This window comes from Anser cygnoides, chromosome 2 (assembly GCF_040182565.1).
Source record: "Anser cygnoides isolate HZ-2024a breed goose chromosome 2, Taihu_goose_T2T_genome, whole genome shotgun sequence".
NCBI classification, from domain to species: Eukaryota; Metazoa; Chordata; class Aves; order Anseriformes; family Anatidae; genus Anser; species Anser cygnoides.
Window position 1 is genome coordinate 162919659 of NC_089874.1, and position 17472 is coordinate 162937130.

Here is a 17472-nt window from a genome sequence, read left to right on the forward strand (position 1 = left end):
GATGGAGCTGTGTCCCCCCCCCTCCCCCCGTGTCCTCCCCCTGTCCCAAGGGGGTTCCACGTGTGTCCCCGTCCTGTCCCCAGGGGGGGTGGCACTGCCACCGGGTCCCCGGGTGCCCAGCCACCGGTGTCCCCAAGCCATGACCGGGGACACCGGGACACCGTCAGTGTGGGGGACAAGGACACGCGGTGCTGGGCTGGGGGGGGGACAGGGGACATGGGGACACGGGGACAGCGTGTGACACACGGCAGCACCCCGGTGGGGTCCCCACCCGGTGGCACCGTGATGTGGTGCCCCCCCCGTCCCACGGCACCGGGACACCCGGTGCCCCCGGTGGCTGCGGTGTCCCCGGTGTCCCCAGCCCGTGGTGGCGGGGAAGGGACGGGGGGGGTGCAAATGAGGACGGGTTGGGGGGGGGGAGGTGGCAGGTTTGGGGTGCCCCCCCTGCAGGTTTGGGGGTGTCCCATGTAGGTTTGCGTTTTCCCCCAAAATATTTGGGGTGTCACCTCGCAGGTTTGGGGTGTCCTGCCTACGTTTGGGGTGTCCCCCACTATATTTGGGGTGCCCCCGCTCCAGGTTCAGGGTGTCTGTAGCAGGTTTGGGGTGTCCCCCCCAAAACTGGGGTGTCCGTAGCAGGATTGGGGTGTGTCCCCCCCCGCCCCAGGTTTTGGGTGTCCCATTGGTCCCAGCCAACATGGGTTCATGAGGGGTAGGTCCTGCCTAACAAATTTGATTTCCTTTTATGATAAGAGCACCCATCTAGTCAATCAAGGGAAACCAACTGATGGGATCTGTTTGGACTTCAGCAAGGCTTTTGACACGGTTTCCCGTAGGATCCTACTGGACAAAATGTCCAGCATACAGCTAAACAAAAACATCATCCGATGGGTGAGCAATTGGCTGACGGGCAGGGCTCAAAGGGTTGTGGTAAATGGGGCTGCGTCAGGCTGGCGGGCGGTCACCAGTGGTGTCCCTCAAGGCTCCATTTTAGGGCCGGTACTTTTCAATATTTTTATAAACGATCTGGATGTAGGAATAGAAGGTGTTTTGAGCAAGTTTGCTGATGACACCAAACTTGGAGGAGTTGTGGACTCGAATGAGGGTGGAAAGGCCTTGCAGAGAGCTCTGGACAGATTGGAGAGCTGGGCGATCACCAACCGCATGAAGTTTAACAAGAGCAGGTGCCGGGTCCTGCACCTGAGACGGGGCAACCCTGGCTATGTGTACAGACTGGGTGATGAGACGCTGGAGAGCAGCCCCACAGAGAGAAAGCTGGGGGTTGTGGTTGACAGCAAGCTGAATATGAGCCAGCAGTGTGCCCTGGCGGCCAGGAGGGCCAACCGTATCCTGGGGTGCATCAAGCACGGCATTGCTAGTACGTCAAGGGAGGTGATTGTCCCGCTCTACTCTGCGCTGGTGCAGCCTCACCTCGAGTACTGTGTGCAGTTCTGGGCACCACAGTACAAAAAGGACATGAAACTGTTGGAGAGTGTCCAGAGGGGGGCAACTAAGATGGTGAAGGGCCTAGAGGGGAAGATGTATGAGGAGCGGCTGAGGTCACTTGGCCTGTTCAGCCTGGAAAAGAGGAGGCTGAGGGGAGAGCTCATCGCAGTCTACAGCTTCCTCACGAGGGGGAGTGGAGGGGCAGGTGCCGATCTATTCTCTTTAGTGACCGGCGATAGGACCCGTGGGAACGGTGTCAAGCTGAGGCAGGGGAGGTTCAGGCTGGATATCAGGAAGAGGTTTTTCACCGAGTGGTTGCGCACTGGAACAGGCTCCCCAGGGACGTAGTCACAGCACCAAGACTGTCGGAGTTTAAGAAGGGTTTGGACTCCACGTTTGGGGTTTCCCCAGCAGATTTGGGGTGTCCCTCCCCCCAAATTCAGGCTGCCCCCCCCCCACATGCCCTGGGTGTCCCCCCGCCGCCGTGTCCCCCAGTGCCCCCCTAATACCTCCAGCCCCCACCCGCCGCCAGGGGGCGCTCGCCCCCCCGCCCCCCCCCGGTGGCGCTCTGCCCCCCCCAGCCCCAACTCGCTGCTCCCCCGCCCGTGATGTCACGGGGCGGGGCCGGAAGTGGCGGCGGGGAGGGTGACGGCCGGTACCGACGGGGGGGGGGGGCACGGGGCGGGGGGGGGCGAACCGGGAAGGGGAGGGGAGGGGGGAGGGGAAAGGGGGGACCCATTGGGGGGAGGGGGGCCCGATCCGGGGGGTGGGGGGCGGTACCATGGTGGGGGGGGGCTGGGGGTCGGGTCAGGACCCCCCTGATGGCGCTGCCCCCCCCCAGGGCCCGGGGACAGCCCCCAGAGGCCGCCATGGCCCGCAGGAGGAAACGGCGGCGGCGCGAGGGCGGTGACGGAGAGGGCACGGGGGACGGAGGTGGCAGCAGCGACAGAGGTCACACCGGTGACGGAGGCGGCGGCGGCGAGGGCAGCGACGGAGGTCACAGCAGCAACAGAGTTGGCACCAGCGACGGAGTTGGCACCGGTGACAGAGGAGACAGCAGTGACAGAGGAGACAGCAGTCACAGCAGGGATAGCGGTGACATCAGTGACAGAAGTGGCACCAGTGACAGAGCTGGCACCGGTGACAGAAGTGACAGCAGTGACAGAGGAGACAGCAGTCACACCAGCGATAGAGGTGCCACCAGTGACAGAAGGGGCACCAGTAACAGCGGTGATGGCAGTGACCCAGGCTATACCAGCCGCAGAGGTGGCAGCAACAACAGAGGTCACAGCAGCGATGGAGGTGGCAGAGGCGATGGCAGTGAAAGAAGTGACAGCAGTGACGGCAGTGCCGGCAGTGACGCGGGTGCCTTCCCCTTCAGCCGCCTGCCGCAGGACTGCCAGCTCCACGTCTTCTCCTTCCTCTCACCGGAGGAGAAGTGCGGGGCCGCGCTGGTGTGCGGCGCCTGGAGCCGCCTCATGCGCTCGCCCCGCCTCTGGCGCGTGGCCGACTTCACCGGCGCCCCGGCGGCGCTGGCCGAGGCCGAGGACGACGCCGGCGCCGCCTTCGCCCGCTGGCAGGGCTGGGTGCGGCGCTACGCCTTCCACCTGGCCGCCCGCCGCGCCAGCCCGCGCCTGCTGCGCGCCAGCTTCGACCTGGGCGACCGCGAGGCCGGCTGGGCCGAGTTCCTGCGGGGCTTCCTGGAGAGCGTGCGCTGCGGCGAGCTGCGCGAGCTGGAGCTCGACTGGACCCTCAGCCCCCTGCAGCCCCCCGGCCCGCGCCCGCCCGGCGCCGCCAAGCTGGAGCAGCTGAGCCGCTTCCAGGCGCTGCTGGAGCTGCTGAGCCGCAAAGCGCCGGGGCTGGCCCGCGCCAAGCTGCCCTTCGACTGGTCGCGGCGCTCGGTGGCCGCCCTCGCCCGCTTCCAGCACCTGCAGACGCTGGAGCTGCGCTACTTCTGGGGCTTCCGCGGCGTGCGGCCCGAGGCGCTGCGCGAGCTGGCGGCCACCCTGCCCCGCCTCAAGACGCTGGTGCTGCACCTGCTGGTGCCGGTGCAGGACCTGGGCACCTCGTACGCGCTGGAGTCGCGCTCGCTGGAGGTGCTGGACGTCTGGCGCTGCCGCGGGCTGGTCTTCGGCCGCCTGGAGCTGCCGGCGCTGCGGGCGCTGCGGGTCAGGAAGAGGACGCGGGGCCTGATCCTGCAGCGGCGCGCCAGGCTGGCGCTGCAGAGCCGCTGGCGCTGCCTCTACGCGCTGCTGCGCGCCGGCGCGCCCGGCCTGCGCCTGCTCAACAACCGCGCGCTGCTGCCGCACTGGCGCGAGCGGCCCTACGACGAGCTGGAGGCCATGCTGCGGCGCGCCTGCTACTGCCCCCGGCACACCGACACCTGGCTGCTCTAGCGCCAGATCCCGGTGGCCAGCGTTGCCCCCGTGGCGGCCAGCAGCAAACTAAGGTGGCCACCAGCACCTCATGGTGGCCATCACCACCCCATGGTGGCCACCACCACCCAAAGGTGACCAGGACTACCTAGTGGCCATCATCACGTCATGGCGGTGGCCATCACCGCACCATCATGGCCATCACCCCCCTATGGTGGCCATCACCACCTCTGGTGGCCATCACCCCCTCCCACAGTGGTTGTCACCACCCATGGTGGCCACCACCCCCCCTGGTGGCCCCACGGTGGCCCTGCGCTGCCACCCACCATCCCCGGGGGTGTCGCGGTGTTTCGGGGCACCGCAGAGCCCATTGAGCAGCGGGCGCTCCTCCCGGCCATGCGTGCGAGGTCGGGGGCAGCAGGAGCGCTGTCAAGGCCTGCGGGGACACGGCCCGAAACCGGTGACACGGTGACAGCGTGGGGACGGCGCGGGTGGGGACGGGGAGGCTGCAGGAGCCCGGCCTCCAGCACCAGACGGACAACAGCCATTAAAGACACCGATTTATACAGCGCTCCCGTGCTTCCGCCGCCCGCCCGCGCTACAGCGCGAAGTAGTCGAGGGCGCCGTGGCGGCTCAGGCTCGTGGTCCACACGGCCTCGTCCCGGCCGGCGCCGCGCAGAATCTGCTGCAGCTCCTCCTGCAGCGCCTCCGAGCGCTCCTCGTCCTCCGGGACGTCGTCGCCGTTGTCCTCGTCGCCGCAGAGATCCACGGGGCGCGGGTAGACAACGAGGCGCAGGGCGGCGAGCGGCGCCGTGCCCGCCGCCAGCGCCTTCACCCCCCGCCAGGTCAGGGGGTTGCCGAAAACGCCCAGGTAGCCCAGGCGGGCGCAGCGGCGGAGCGCTGGCAGCAGGGCATCGAGGTGGGCGTCCGTCAGGCGGCACTCCATGGCGTCCAGGTGGCGCAGGGCGCCCGAGGCCGTCGCCAAAAGCTGGAGGAAGGGCGGCAGGAGGTCCTCGGAGAGGTTGTTGCCGCTCAGGTCGAGCTTCTTCAGCGCGGGCGCATGGGGGCTCTGGATGAGGTAGGCGAGGTCCCCGGGGAGGAGGTGGCAGAAGGGCAGCTCCAGGCTCTCCAGCGGGCACTGCAGGATGCTGCGGGGGGAAGCACGGAGGCCGTGAGGGCTCCGGAGGCGGCGAGCAGAGGCCGGGCGTCGCGGGGGCCAGGAACCGCCGGTACTGGCCGGTGGTACTGGCCATGGTCTCGAATTTTGGGTAGACCTGGTCTAAAATTTCCTGGTCTAAAATTTCGGGTAGACCTGTGCGCACGGTCTAAAATTTTGGGTAGACCCGTGGGGTGCCAGGAGTTGGACTCGGTGATCCTTACGGGTCCCTCCCAGCTCGGGATGTTCTAGGATCCTACGATTCTGCTCCCCCCGCGGGGCGCGTACTCACCCCAGGAGCTGCCGCAGCCGCCCCGAGAGGCGGCAGGAGCCCAGGTTCAGCTCCCGCAGGCGCTGCAGGCGGCCGAGCCCCTCCGCCAGGCGCCGCAGCCCGTCCTCCGCCCCCGGCCGCCGCGCGTCCACGTTGCTGTAGGGCAGCCTCAAGCTCACCAGGTCGGGGAAGCGCTCGAGGCGCGGCACCACCTCGGCCAAGCCCGGCAGCCCCAGGTTGTTGAAGCGCAGGTCGACGCGGCGCAGCCCGGCCGGCTCCAGCGCCTCCAGCAAGGCCAGCGTGGCGCCCAGGGACAGCTCCTCGGCGTGGAAGTCGCGGCAGCGCAGGCGCAGCGCCCCGCCGGCGCGCAGGGCGGCGCGCAGGATGGGTCCCGAGGTGCTGTTGACGAAGAGGTCAACGCGCACCTCCACCGAGGGCGGCGGCGGCGGCGGCGATGAGCCCGGCGAGCCCTCGAGCCGCTCGGCGTCGCGCTGGTCGTCGCGGCGCTGCGACGCCTCCAGGCAGGCCTTGGCCAGCAGCACCGTCCCCGACCAGAGGCTGAGGCTGTCGGGGCCCTGCTCAGCACCATCCTGCAGGCCCGTCATGTCCAGCACCCGCAGGCACGGCCTGGCGCTGCGGGGACGAGGCAGCGGGGCAGGGTTCGGGGCGGAACCTAGCCCCCCCCAAAAAGAGGGACCCCCAAAGGGACCCCCCCCCCAAAAAAAGGGACGACCTCCCCCAAAAAAGGGGCACCCCCCAACCCAGACACTCCCCCCAAAAGGCCCCCCCCCCCAAAACTCAGACCCCTACAACCGGCCCTATAACAAGATCCCCAACCCCCCCCCCCAAAATAAAAGAAAAAGGGGCACCCCCAAACCCAGACTCCCATAATGAGACCCCCAACCTATCCCCCCCCAAAAGGGACCCCCAAAAAAATAGGGACACCCTCCCCCAAAAAGGGACACCCCCCAACCCAGACGCCCTCTCAAAAGGCCCCTCCCCAAACCCAGACCCCCACAACCAGCCCCATAATGAGCCCCCAACCCCCCCCCCAAAAAAGAGACCCCCCCAAAAGGGGCATCCCCGAACCCAGGCACCCCATAACAAAACCCCAGCACCATGGGGGCAGGGGAACCGGGGACCAAAAATCCCACAGTGCCACCAGCCCCCACCAAACACCGGCGTCCCGGGTGGGATACGGGGACGGCAAACCACGGGTGACCCCTTGGGGGGCTACCACGTGCACGAAGCAACCCGAATCCCGATCGCAATCCCAGTCCTGATCGCAATCCCAGTCCCGACCCCGATCCCGACCCCAAACGCAATCCTAACCCCGATCCCAAACCCGATCCCGACCCCAATCCCAAACCCAACCCCGATCCCAAACCCAATCCCAACCCTAACCTCAATCCCGATCCCAACCCTGATCCCGACCCTAACCCTGATCCCAAACCCAACCCTGACCCCAACCTCGATCCCGATCCCAAACCCAACCCCAATCCCAAACCCGATCCAGACCCCAACCTCGATCCCGACCCTAATCCCGATCCCAAACCCAACCTCGATCCCAATCCCAAACCCAATCCCGATCCCGACCCTAACCCCGATCCCAAACCCAACCCCGATCCCAAACCTGATCCCGACCCCAACCTCGATCCCGATCCCAATCCCGATCCCAAACCCAACCCCAATCCCAACCCTGATCCCAAGCCCAACCCCAATCCCAAATCCGATCCCGACCCCAACCCTAACCCCGATCCCAAACCCAACCCCGACCCCAACCTCGATCCCAATCCCAACCCCGACCCCAACCTCGATCCCAATCCCAACCCCGACCCCAACCCTGACCCCAACCCTGATCCCAAACCCAACCCCAATCCCAACCTCGATCCTGATCCCAAACCCAACCCCAAACCCCAACCCCGATCCCAAACCCAACCCCAATCCCAACCTTGATTCCGATCCCAAACCCAACCCTGATCCCAAACCCAATCCCAACCCCAACCCCGATCCCAAACCCAACCCCAATCCCAACCTCGATCCCGATCCCACGCCCGACCCCACGCCCACCTGGCGTCGCGGCGGAGGCCGGCGGTGACGGCGAGGAGCAGCGCCTGCACGCACAGCTTGCCGGGCGGCCGGCGGGCGCGGCGCGGGCGGCGCGGGAGGCGCAGGACGGGGTAGGGCCAGGAGCGCACCAGGTCCCGCAGCAGCGGCGCCCGCTGCTCCGCCAGGGCGGCCTCGAGCAGCGCCGGGTACAGCTCGGCCGGCAGCAGCGGCAGCGCGCGGCGGGCGCCGGCGGCGTGGCCGGCCAGGCGGCGGGCGCAGAGGTGGACGAGGGAGGAGACCGGGGGCATGGCTGCGGGGTTGGGGGGGGCGGCAGCGGGACCCCCAACGGGTTCAAGGCTCGTGGGGGTGCTGGGGGAGGGGGGGGCGGCACCCGCCCCCCCGAAGCGAGGTGCCTGTGGGGTGGGGTCAAGCGTGGGGTCGCCGTAGTGCTGCCCCCGTGGGGGGAACCCCAAAATGGGCACCCGGAGGTGGGACCCCAGATCTGACCCCCCCCCAAAAGGCAGCGTCCCTCAGCCAGACCCCCGGTGGGGGGCACCCCATGGCGCCCCCTGGCCCAGACCCCATAGCAGGACCCCCCCCCACAGGGAGACCCCCATAGCAGGACCCCCACAATGAAACCCCCAACCTTTACCCGCCCCAAACAGGCACCCAATGGCACCCTGAACCCCCCCACTGCACCCCCTGACCCAGACCCCAAAGTGGGACCCCCCCCCCAATGGGACCCCCAACCTCTACCTGCCCCAAATCAGCGCCAATGGCACCTGGTACCCCCCCCCCCAAAGGTCACCCCATGGCACCCCCCTAACCCTGACACCCCCCCCATTTGTCCCCATAGGATCCCCAACCCTGCCCCCCCCAAAGGGGCACCCCCTAACCCAGACCCCCATAATGAGACCCCCCAACCTAGCCCCCCCCCAAAAATGGACCACCCAAAGGGACCCCCCCCCAAAAAAAGGGACACCCCCCAACCAAGACACCCTCAAAAAAGGGCCCCCCCAACCCTGACCAGACCCCCCCAAAAGGGGCACCCCCAAACCCAGACCCCCACAAATGGCCCCATAATGAGACCCCCCTCCCCCAAAAAGACCCCCCCAAAGGGGCACCCCCGATCCCGTGCACCCCATAACGAAACACCAGCCCCCCCCCCCCCCAAAAATGACCCCCCCCAAAAAATGACCCCCCCAAGGGGCGCCCCCAAACCCCGATCCCTGACCCCCCCCCAAGCGCACCCTCTCCCCTGGCGCCCTCCTCACCCGCCTCTCTCCTGCCCCGCGGCACTTCCGCGCGTGCGCGCTGACGCCCCGCCTCGCACCAATCACCAGCAGGCGGAGTGACAGGATCACGCCCCATTGCTCGGAAAGACCGAGCCTATTGGCTAGCTCTGCTGCCCGTCATCTTCCCAGCCTTTCTATTGGGTGAGAGCACCGAGACGGGACGTCCAGCTATGAGGCGGCCTCAAGGAGGGGCGGGGCCACGCCTCGTTGCTAGGAGAAACCGCGGAGGCGCGGCTGCCCATTGGCTGGCGCGGCTGCCCGTCACCTTTCCGGCCCTGCTATTGGGCGAGAGCGGCGAAAGCGGGAAGCTCGAGATGGGCGGGAAGCGCTGAGGGGACGGGGCCGGTCCTGAGGGGACGGGGACGGAGCTGGGGGCCCGGGGCCGGTCCTGAGGGCCCGGGACCCCCCCGATCCCCCCCCATGGAGCGGCTCCAGGAGGTGAAGGCGCTGCTGAAGCGCTGGGAGGCGGCGTTCGCGCAGCAGCACGGCCGCAGGCCCGGCACGGTGCGGCCCGAAGGGAGGGGGGGGGGGGGAGAGGCTCCGTGAGGGGGTGCCGAGCCCCCAAACTGCGGCTTTTTAGCCCCAAAAACAGCCCCGTGACGCGGCGCTTCCCCCCGCAGGGCGACGTGGAGGCGGCGCCGGAGGACGTGAGGCGTGAGTGGGGGGGGGGGGGGGGTTAATTAGCGGCCGCTAATTGTGGGGAGGGGGGCCCGGGCCTGGCTGGGGGGGGAATTGGGGCGTCTGGAGGGAAATTGGGGGGAAATTGGGGGGTCTCGGGGGAAAATTGAGGGGTTTTGAGGAAACTGGGGGGGGCCTGGGGGAGACTGGGGGGGTTTGGGGGGTTTTGGGGGGAATTGCAGGGGGAGTTTGGGGGGGAATTGGGGGTGGTTTGGGAGGAACTGGGGGGGCCTGGAGGGGATTTGGAGGGGTTTGGGGGGAATTGGGGGGAGGGTCGGAGGGATCTGGGGGGTTTTGGGGTTGTTGGGGGGATTTAGAGGGGTTTTGGGGGGAATTGAGGGTTTTGGGGGGGGTTGGGAAAATTGGGGGAGGTTTTGGGGGAATTGGGGGAGGTTGGGGGGGGAACTGGGGGGGTTCGGGGCTGCAGGGCGCCTCCCGCAGCCCCCGCCGCTTCCTTAGGGCTGTACCGGGAGTACCGGGGGCTGAAGCACCGCGGGGAGCTCGCCCCGTGCCCGCCGGCTGAGGGGAGCCCGGCCATGGAGCAGGTACGGGGCTGGGCCCTGTCCCCCTTGGGTGGTCCCCATTGCGTCCCTCACCACCCCAGTGGAGCACCCTCGGTCCCAAAATCATCGATTATTAGGGTCGGAAGAGCCCTCCAAGCTCACCCGGCCCAACCATCCCCCTGTTAACAACGCCACCCCCAACCCACGTCCCCAAGCACCGCGCCCAACCTCTCCCCGCACACCCCCCGGGACGGCGACGCCACCACCCCCCCGAACACCCCATCCCAACGCCTCTTTGTGACAAAAAAACCTCTCCTGGCGGCTTCTTCTCTCCCTTCAGGACTCCGGCTGCTGGGGCGCGCACCTCAACCGCCAGCCCAAGGCCCCCACGTCGAGCGCCGCCAACCAGCCCGTGCCGGCGGCGTCGGCGCAGCACTTCGGGAGGAAGCTAAAAGCCAACCTGGGCGCCGCCATAAAGGTCAGGCTGGGGGGCAGCTCCCCGGTGTGGGCGCTTCCGGAGGGGCACGGCACCCGTTTCCTAGGGTTTTTTAAGCCCTGCGGGGTCGGAGAACCAAAAACCCCTCGTTGCTTCCCCCCAGGAGAGGCCGCCGGTGCCCAGGAGGACGCTGCCTCCCCGTCCCAAACCCGTCCCGCGGCAGGAGCACGGTGCCACCTCCCCGGCGCCGTCCCCGCCAGGTGACGCGGACGGCGGCGAGCCCCCCGAGCTCCTCCTCCCCGCCGCCGTGCGCGCCCTGGCCCCGCTCGTCCTGGCCGAGGGGCCGAGGCCTCGCCCGCAGGGCAACAAGTTCCAGCGGCTGCGGCAGACAGTGGCGAGGAGGCTGAGCTCCCTCGACGCCGCCTGGCTGCGGCGCTGCCAGGGCGAGCCCGGCCCTGAGGAGCAGCCCGATCGGGGTGCTGAGCCTCGGGGTGCTGAGCTTTGCGGGGTGGAAGGGGAAAACGTCGCCCCCGCGGGGATCCGCACCCCGCCGCAGGAGCCCGAGGTGTCGGAAGGAGCTCGGGGTGAGCTGGCGGGGACCGAGGGGGGCAAACGGCCGGCCGGGAGCGGCGGTGACACCGCAGCGGGGCCGCGGGGCGCCGACGGTGGCCGCGTGCCCGAGGAGCTCCCCGGGGGCGCAAAGAAGGCCGGGGGGAAGAGGCGGCGCAGGGACAGCGGGGCAGGAGGCAGCGAGCAGCCAGCGCGAAAGCAGCCGAGGAAAAAAGCAGCGCCGACGCCCCCCGAAAACCTCCTGGGAGACATCGAGGAGGAGGAGGAGAAGAAGCTGGGAGCCCCCTGCAGAGCCGCTCCTGCCAGGTGGGTGCTGGAGGGTGCCGAGTCCCCTTCCCTCGGCGCGTTTCGGGGCGACTCGCTCCGGCGCGGCGCGCGGTCCCTGGAGACGTGCCCGGAGCCGGGGCCGGGGTGGTGCCGCCTCGCGCCTGAGCACGCGGGGGGAAAAGGAGCCGAGAGATTTTTTTTCTTCTCGCTGCGCTGATAACGAGCAGCACCCGCCCTCGTCTCTCCTTGATTTAAATCATTTTTACTTTTTTTATTTTCCTTATGGAAAAAAATGAATTCTCTGTGGGTTTCCTCAGCCTGAGGCGCTCGCCTGCCTACCGGCTGCAGTGTTTACGGGGCGAGGGGCTTGCGGGGTCACCTCCCTGCGCCCCTTAAAACCCACAGCGCGGCTCTGAGCAGCCCTGGGGGCGGGGGCAGCCTGCCCCAGGAGGCTGCGGACCCCCGGGGACCTCTCCTGCGGCAGCAAGCGCTCCGTCCGAGCCTTTTAACCCTTTCCCCCGAGCGCTGCTACGTTTTTTGGGGCCGGATTTACCAGGCGGTGCTTACGGGGCCGCGTTTTTCCCCTGCGCCGTGCTCCCCACCCTCCGCCTTTCGGCTCCTCCCCGTCCCCTTCTCCCCCGGGGTCGGGGCCGGCTGCGTTTCGGCGCCCGTCCCGGTCCCAGCCCCGGTTTCGTCCCGCAGGGCTCCCCGGCGGCCCCCCGGCAACTTCGTGCGCCTCAACCTCAAGAACCGCTCCCACGTGCGGGGCCGCGTGCTGCGGGGGAGCCGCCTCCGCAAGCAGGTGACGCGCCGGCGGTGGGAAAACGGGTCAAATAACGCGGAATTACCGCTCTGCCGGCACCAAAAACGCCTTTTCTTTATTATTTCACCCCTCGCCCCTTCGATTCCCGCGTGGGGGCCGCCCGTAGGGGTCACCCCGCGGCGCTGACGCCGCCGCCGTCGTCGCAGGTGTGGAAGGAGAAGTGGCAGAAGAAGGCGGCGCAGGGCGGCGGCGGCGGGTCGGCCCTCGGCAGGAGCTCGGATGTCTGCTTCCGCTGCGGCGCCGCGGGGCACTGGGCGGCCGAGTGCCGGGGCGCAGGTGAGGGTCCCCCGGGGGGGGTCCTCCGGGGGAACGTCCTGCTGGGGGGGGGCGAGGTGGCCGCCGTGCGCGGAGCCCGAGGGAAAAGGATTCGGAAAGGATTTCGCGCTCTGCCCGCAGCGACCGCTGCCCCGCCGCCGCCACCGCAGGAGGCCGGCCGTGCCCGGGAGGAGGAGGAGGAGGAGGAGGAGGAAGATCCCTTGCCCACGCTGGCAGAAGTTGCCCGCAGGACCAACAGCGTCTGCCTGGAGCTCTCCGGTGAGGCCGCGGGGGGGGCTTTGCTCACGGCGCTGACGCGCCCCGAATACACGCGCGGGGCTCGCCGCCACCCCTCGCTTCGTGTCCCCGGCAGAGAGCGGCGGCGGCGGCCCCGAGGGCGCTGCGGGGGAGGCCGCGGCCCGCCTGGAGGCGCAGCGGGCGCCCTACGAGCCCCCCGAGCCCCCCGTGCCCGTGGAGCCCCTCTACAGCCTGGGGCCGGGCGGGAAGGTGCGAGGTGAGGCCGCCATTTCCTCTCCTGTGGGAGCGGAGCCCGACCCGCATCCCCCGCGCCCTCCCCTGGGGTGTGTGTGTGTGTTTGGGGGGGTGGGGGGCGTAAAACCCCGCTGCGGGCTCCGTCCCACCGCGTTTCCCCCCGCACAGAGACCCCCGCGGAGGTGCTGGAGGCGCTCGAGGAGCTGGGCTTCAGCTCCTTCCGCCCCGGCCAGGAGGCGGCCGTGATGAGGATCCTCTCAGGTGGGTCTGCTGCTCCCTCGCCCCCCTCCCGGCTCCCCCCCCACGCGCCGCGGGGCCGCGGCGTCGCCCCCCAGGTGCTCCCCCCCCCCTCTCCTCCCCCCAGGCCTCTCCACGCTGGTCGTGCTGCCCACGGGGCTGGGCAAGTCGCTGTGCTACCAGCTCCCCGCCTACCTCTACCGCAAGCGCTCGCCGTGCGTCGCCGTGGTCGTCTCGCCGCTGGTGGCGCTGATGGATGACCAGGTGCCCCGCCGGCCGCCCCCCCCCGGCCTCGCGGCGTCCCCGGCGTCGCTCCGCGGCGCGTGCCTGACCTCGCCTCGCCTCGCCCGCAGGTGTCGGGGCTGCCGCGGGGGCTGCGGGCGGTCTGCGTCCACTCCAACATGAGCAGGGCGCAGCGGGAGGCGGCGGTGGAGCAGGTGAGGGGGACGGGGACGGGGGGGGGGGACGCGGAGCGGGGCCGGAGGGGGGTGCGAGCGGAGGACGGAGCGCCCCACGCGCCGCTGCCCCCGCCGCGCAGGTGAGGCGGGGCGCGGTGCACGCGCTGCTGCTGTCCCCCGAAGCGCTGGTGGGCGGCGGGGGCTCGGGCTCCTGCTGCCTGCCCCCCGCCGCCGAGCTGCCCCCCGTCGCCTTCGCCTGCATCGACGAAGCTCACTGCGTCTCCCAGTGGTCCCACAACTTCCGCCCCAGCTACCTGCGGCTCTGCAAGGTGCGCGGGGCCCCGCAGCCCGGCCGGGAGGGAGGCAGCTGCCCTTCCTCACCTCCTCCTCTTCCTCACCTCCTCCTCTTCCCTCCCCTCCCCGCAGGTGCTCCGCGACCGCCTGGGCGTGCGCTGCTTCCTGGGGCTGACGGCCACCGCCACCCCGGCCACGGCGCGCGACGTGGCCGCGCACCTCGGCGTTGCCGAGGAGGAGGAAGGGATCGCGGGGCGCTGCGCCGCCGTGCCCCCAAACCTGCGCCTCTCCGTCTCCATGGACAGGGACCGGGACCAGGTAGGGGCGAGGACGGGGTGGGCGACGTCCCGAGGGGTGGGAGCCCTCAAATCCCCCCCGAGGCGCGCCCGTGGCAGCCGCCCCGTGCTCGCAGCCCGATCCCCGAGCAGCTGCCGGGTGTCCCGCGGGCGCTCGGCACCCCCAGCCCGCGCTCAGGACCCCCCCTCCGCGCCCGCAGGCCCTCATCTCCCTGCTGCGCGGCGAGCGCTTCGGCCACCTCGACTCCATCATCGTCTACTGCACGCGGCGCGAGGAGACGGCTCGCGTCGCCGCCCTCATCCGCACCTGCCTGCAAGGGGTGCTGCTGGCCGAGCCCCCGGCGGCCCCCCAGGACGACGGCGACGCGGGGAGGAAGAAAGAGCGAGGTAGGGAGCGGGCCCAACCCCCCCCGAGGTCCTTTCCATGCTGGGCCGTGGCGCGGGGCGCTCTGCAGCCCCCAAACCCCCGGGGGCTTTCCTTCGTTAAGGTAATTAGAGCCACGCAATTCTTTCTCCCCTCCTTTATTTTTGTTTTGGTTTTTTTTGCAGCAAGTGGATCGCGGATCAAGTGGATTGCGGACGCCTACCACGCGGGCCTGTCGGCCGCCGAGCGCCGGCGCGTGCAGCGCGGCTTCATGTCGGGCCGGCTGCGCGTGGTGGTGGCCACGGTGGCCTTCGGCATGGGGCTGGACAAGGCGGACGTGCGCGGCGTGGTGCACTACAACATGCCCAAGAACTTCGAGAGCTACGTGCAGGAGATCGGGCGGGCCGGGCGGGACGGCCAGCCGGCGCGCTGCCACCTCTTCCTGGACCCGGAGGTGAGGCCCTAAAAGCTCGGGGTCTTCCCCCAAAATTTCGAGAGCCCTGCGCGGAGCCCTGGAGCCCTTCGGGGCGCCCCCTGCCCAGCCCTAAATGACGCAGGGAGCCCTAAAAAAAAAAAAGGGATGGAAGGGGACCCACGAGGGGGGTGGCCGAGCCCCGGTGTCCCCCACGGGTGCTGCCCCGCGGGCTCACGGCGGCCGCCCCCTCCCCTCGGCAGGGCGAGGACCTCCACGAGCTGAGGCGGCACATCTACGGCGACACCGTCGACTTCTTCACCGTCAAGAAGCTCGTGCAGAAGGTTTTCTCTCCCTGCAAGTGCCGGGAGCTGCACCAGAAGCGCCGGGACCTCGGCGGGGTGAGGAAGGGGCCGGAGGGGGGCACCTGGCTGCGTCCTGCCCCGTTGGGGTCCCCACACCCCCAATTCACCTCGGCTCCCTTGGCTGTGGGGGGTGGGGGGAAGCACCCGGCATTTTGGCCCCTCAGCGAGCCCCAACGGCTTGGGGAAGCCCCGCGGGAGCTGGGTGAGGAACGGGGCAGGGCTGCCGGGGACGCCCCCGAGGGGCAGGCAGGACGGTGCTGAGCCGCCGCCGGCCCCGCAGGACACGGAGGCCGATGACGCCGCCACGGCCGAGCCGGCGGAGGAGCTGGAGGGCGGCGCGGCGCAAGGCGGCCGGCAGCCCCGGCGGGCGTGCTACATGCACGAGCGCGCCGTGCCCGTCCAGCGAACCGTGGAGGAGCTGGACGTGCGCGAGGAAGGTGAGCTGGGGGGGGGGGCCTCACGGTGCTGCACCCGGCAAAACCCACCCGCCGCCACCCCGCCGCCCCTCCTCTGCCCTCCCCCGCAGGCATCGAGACCCTGCTGTGCTACCTGGAGCTGCACCCGCGGCGCTGGCTGGAGCTGCTGCCCCCCACCTACTCCTCCTGCCACGTGCGGTGCTACGGCGGCCCCCAGCAGCTCCGGGCTGCAGCGCGGAGGTCAGCGGGGCCCTCGGGGTGAAGCCAAGGACAAAAAGGGGCTGCTGGAAGGGAAAACATCCCCCCTTCACCTCTCTCCCGCCCGCAGCTGCCCGCCCCTCGCCGTCTTCCTGGCCCGCGAGCGCCTGGCGGGGCGGCCGCACGCCCGCGACAGCTCGGCGGAGTTCGACGTGGTCTCGCTGAGCGACTCCATGGGCTGGGAGGTGCCGCTGGTGAAGCGCGCCCTGCGCCAGCTCCAGTGGGACCCGCAGCTGCGCCCAGGTACCGCGGGCGGGCGAGGGAGCCGGGGGGTGGGCACGCGGTGCGCCCCCCCCAAAGGCCCCGCGCTCAGCGGCGCGTTGGTGCCCGCAGGCGGCCGCGCCGGGGCGGGGAGCGGCGTCCTGGTGGAGTTCGCGGAGCTCTCCTTCCACCTGCGCGCCTACGGCGACCTCTCCGAGCGGGAGCTGGACTCCGTCTGCGACTTCCTGCACCGCAGGGTGGTGGCGCGGGAGAGGGCGGCGCTGGGCCAGCTGCGCGCCTGCTTCAGGGCCTTCAAGAGGTGGGGACGGTGCCCCCAGACCCCCTCACGATGCCCCCAGACCCCCGCTTCGGGCCCATCCCGTCCCCACGGCGCAGGCTGAGGGTGTTTTGGGGGCGCAGCGTGGCCTTCCAGAGCTGCGGGCCGCACCCCGAGCAGGCGGAGGAGGAGAGGAGCTCCCGCCTCAGGGCTCTGCTCCGGGACTACTTCGAGAAGGAGGCCCCCGGGGAGCCGGCCCCGCGCAGCTGCGAGGAGGAGGAGGAAGAAGACGAGGAAGAGGATCTCCATGGAGCGCAAGTGAGCAATTTTACATCGCGCCGCCTCCGCGGCGGTGACTGCGGGGCCTCCTCCCGGCCGGCCTCGATGCCGGGAGGAGGTGGAGGCCACGCGCTGTGCCCCTCCTCCTTCCCCCCACCCGCAGGACGGGGAGGACCAGGTGCGCGCCGACGTCCGCCGCTTCCTCGCCATCCGCCAGGACGAGAAGTTCTCGGGCAGAGCCGTCGCCCGGATCTTCCACGGCATCGGTAAGGGGCCGCGGGGCGGCGCTCCGAGCCCTGCCGCCCCTTCCGGCTCCGTCCCCCGGCGGCTGAGCCCCGAGGGAGGGTGGCGGAGGCACCCCGGGGTCCCGTTTTCGGGGGGCCCTTGGGGGCTGACGCGTGGCCCCTCGCCTCGCAGGCAGCCCCTGCTACCCGGCCCAGGTCTACGGGCGCGACCGCCGCTTCTGGAGGAAGCACCTCCGCTTCGACTTCCACCGCCTCATGCGCGTGGCCACCGAGGAGATCCTGGCGCTGCGCTGAGGCCGCCGGGACGTCACCGTGGTCCCCAGGGGACCCCTGGGCCCTGGGGGAGGCGCGGAAGAGCCCCGCGGCGGTGTGCGGGGCTCGCTGCGCCGCCCTTCGTCCCCCTTGGCCCCGTTACCCCGCGTTTCAGCGGCTCCGGCCCTGCCTTGGGGGCGTGGGACGTGCCCATCGCCCCCGGGGCCGCGGCTGGATTTTATCTTGGAATTAATAAATCAAGAAAATGTAAAAACAAAGCCCCTCGCATGGCTCCTGCTTTTCCAGCCCCCCCCTAGGGAGTTTTGGGGAGCCCCTGGTCCCGGTGCCGGGGCTCCGGCACCCGCCCGGCCCCAAGGTGCTGCCTGGGGGCCAGGGGGAGCCTCCCGGGCTCTCCCCCCCCGCCCCGAGCGGGACCGCGGCACTGTTCCCCTCCGCTGCCGCCCCGTCCCGCCGCATGTACCGCAATTACCCCGTGCGCCTCTGATCACGCGCTGTGCAGCCGCCAGGATGCGACAGGCCCGCGACGCCCCAGCGGCGACGGCGC

General features: G+C 70.0%; 3 protein-coding genes across 7 annotated transcripts; 2 read left to right on the plus strand and 1 right to left on the minus strand.

Annotated features, from left to right (window-relative positions):
* Positions 1–40: 40 nt before the first annotated feature.
* LOC125181639 (uncharacterized) lies at positions 41–4389 on the plus strand. Of its 2 annotated transcripts, none has more exons than XM_066990845.1 (2): positions 41–888; positions 2285–4389. In XM_066990845.1, exon 2 carries the CDS (start codon positions 2313–2315, stop codon positions 3837–3839), a length of 1527 nt encoding a protein of 508 aa, XP_066846946.1. In that variant the 5' UTR covers positions 41–888; positions 2285–2312; the 3' UTR covers positions 3840–4389. The 2 variants fall into 2 exon arrangements, with proteins under 2 accessions (XP_066846946.1, XP_066846945.1); XM_066990844.1 differs by lacking the exon at positions 41–888 and adding an exon at positions 2025–2098.
* Positions 4368–7936, minus strand: LRRC14 (leucine rich repeat containing 14). The gene is made up of 3 exons (XM_066990846.1): positions 7316–7936; positions 5267–5878; positions 4368–4966 (listed from the first exon to the last, which is right to left on the minus strand). The coding sequence occupies exons 1-3, from the start codon at positions 7600–7602 to the stop codon at positions 4417–4419; spliced, it is 1449 nt and encodes a 482-aa protein (XP_066846947.1). The 5' UTR covers positions 7603–7936; the 3' UTR covers positions 4368–4416.
* Positions 7937–8626: 690 nt separating this feature from the next.
* Positions 8627–17185, plus strand: RECQL4 (RecQ like helicase 4). Of its 4 annotated transcripts, none has more exons than XM_066990849.1 (24): positions 8628–9027; positions 9210–9243; positions 9727–9812; positions 10111–10248; positions 10370–11082; positions 11746–11845; positions 12013–12142; positions 12263–12400; positions 12495–12635; positions 12782–12874; positions 12978–13114; positions 13204–13287; positions 13389–13577; positions 13675–13860; positions 14039–14225; positions 14388–14656; positions 14878–15015; positions 15260–15416; positions 15506–15635; positions 15724–15896; positions 15987–16173; positions 16275–16449; positions 16574–16676; positions 16828–17185. In XM_066990849.1, exons 1-24 carry the CDS (start codon positions 9010–9012, stop codon positions 16947–16949), a joined length of 3828 nt encoding a protein of 1275 aa, XP_066846950.1. In that variant the 5' UTR covers positions 8628–9009; the 3' UTR covers positions 16950–17185. The 4 variants fall into 4 exon arrangements, with proteins under 4 accessions (XP_066846952.1, XP_066846950.1, XP_066846951.1 ...); XM_066990848.1 differs by having other exon boundaries at positions 8631–9093; XM_066990851.1 differs by lacking the exon at positions 13389–13577 and having other exon boundaries at positions 8627–9093.
* The last annotated feature ends 287 nt before the right edge of the window (positions 17186–17472 follow it).

Excerpts from the sequence above, each read along its gene's own strand:
- LRRC14 (XM_066990846.1), bottom strand. The coding sequence starts at position 7,602 with ATGCCCCCGGTCTCCTCCCTCGTCCACCTCTGCGCCCGCCGCCTGGCC. Across the intron at positions 5,879-7,315 it reads GGCCTCCGCCGCGACGCCAG|CGCCAGGCCGTGCCTGCGGG; the intron begins GTGGGCGTGGGG and ends TCGTCCCCGCAG. Across the intron at positions 4,967-5,266 it reads CGGCTGCGGCAGCTCCTGGG|CATCCTGCAGTGCCCGCTGG; the intron begins GTGAGTACGCGC and ends TTCCCCCCGCAG.
- RECQL4 (XM_066990848.1), top strand. The coding sequence starts at position 9,010 with ATGGAGCGGCTCCAGGAGGTGAAGGCGCTGCTGAAGCGCTGGGAGGCG. Across the intron at positions 9,094-9,209 it reads ACGGCCGCAGGCCCGGCACG|GGCGACGTGGAGGCGGCGCC; the intron begins GTGCGGCCCGAA and ends TTCCCCCCGCAG. Across the intron at positions 12,636-12,781 it reads GCCGGGCGGGAAGGTGCGAG|AGACCCCCGCGGAGGTGCTG; the intron begins GTGAGGCCGCCA and ends CCCCCCGCACAG.
- LOC125181639 (XM_066990844.1), top strand. The coding sequence starts at position 2,052 with ATGTCACGGGGCGGGGCCGGAAGTGGCGGCGGGGAGGGTGACGGCCG. Across the intron at positions 2,099-2,284 it reads GGCGGGGAGGGTGACGGCCG|GGCCCGGGGACAGCCCCCAG; the intron begins GTACCGACGGGG and ends GCCCCCCCCCAG.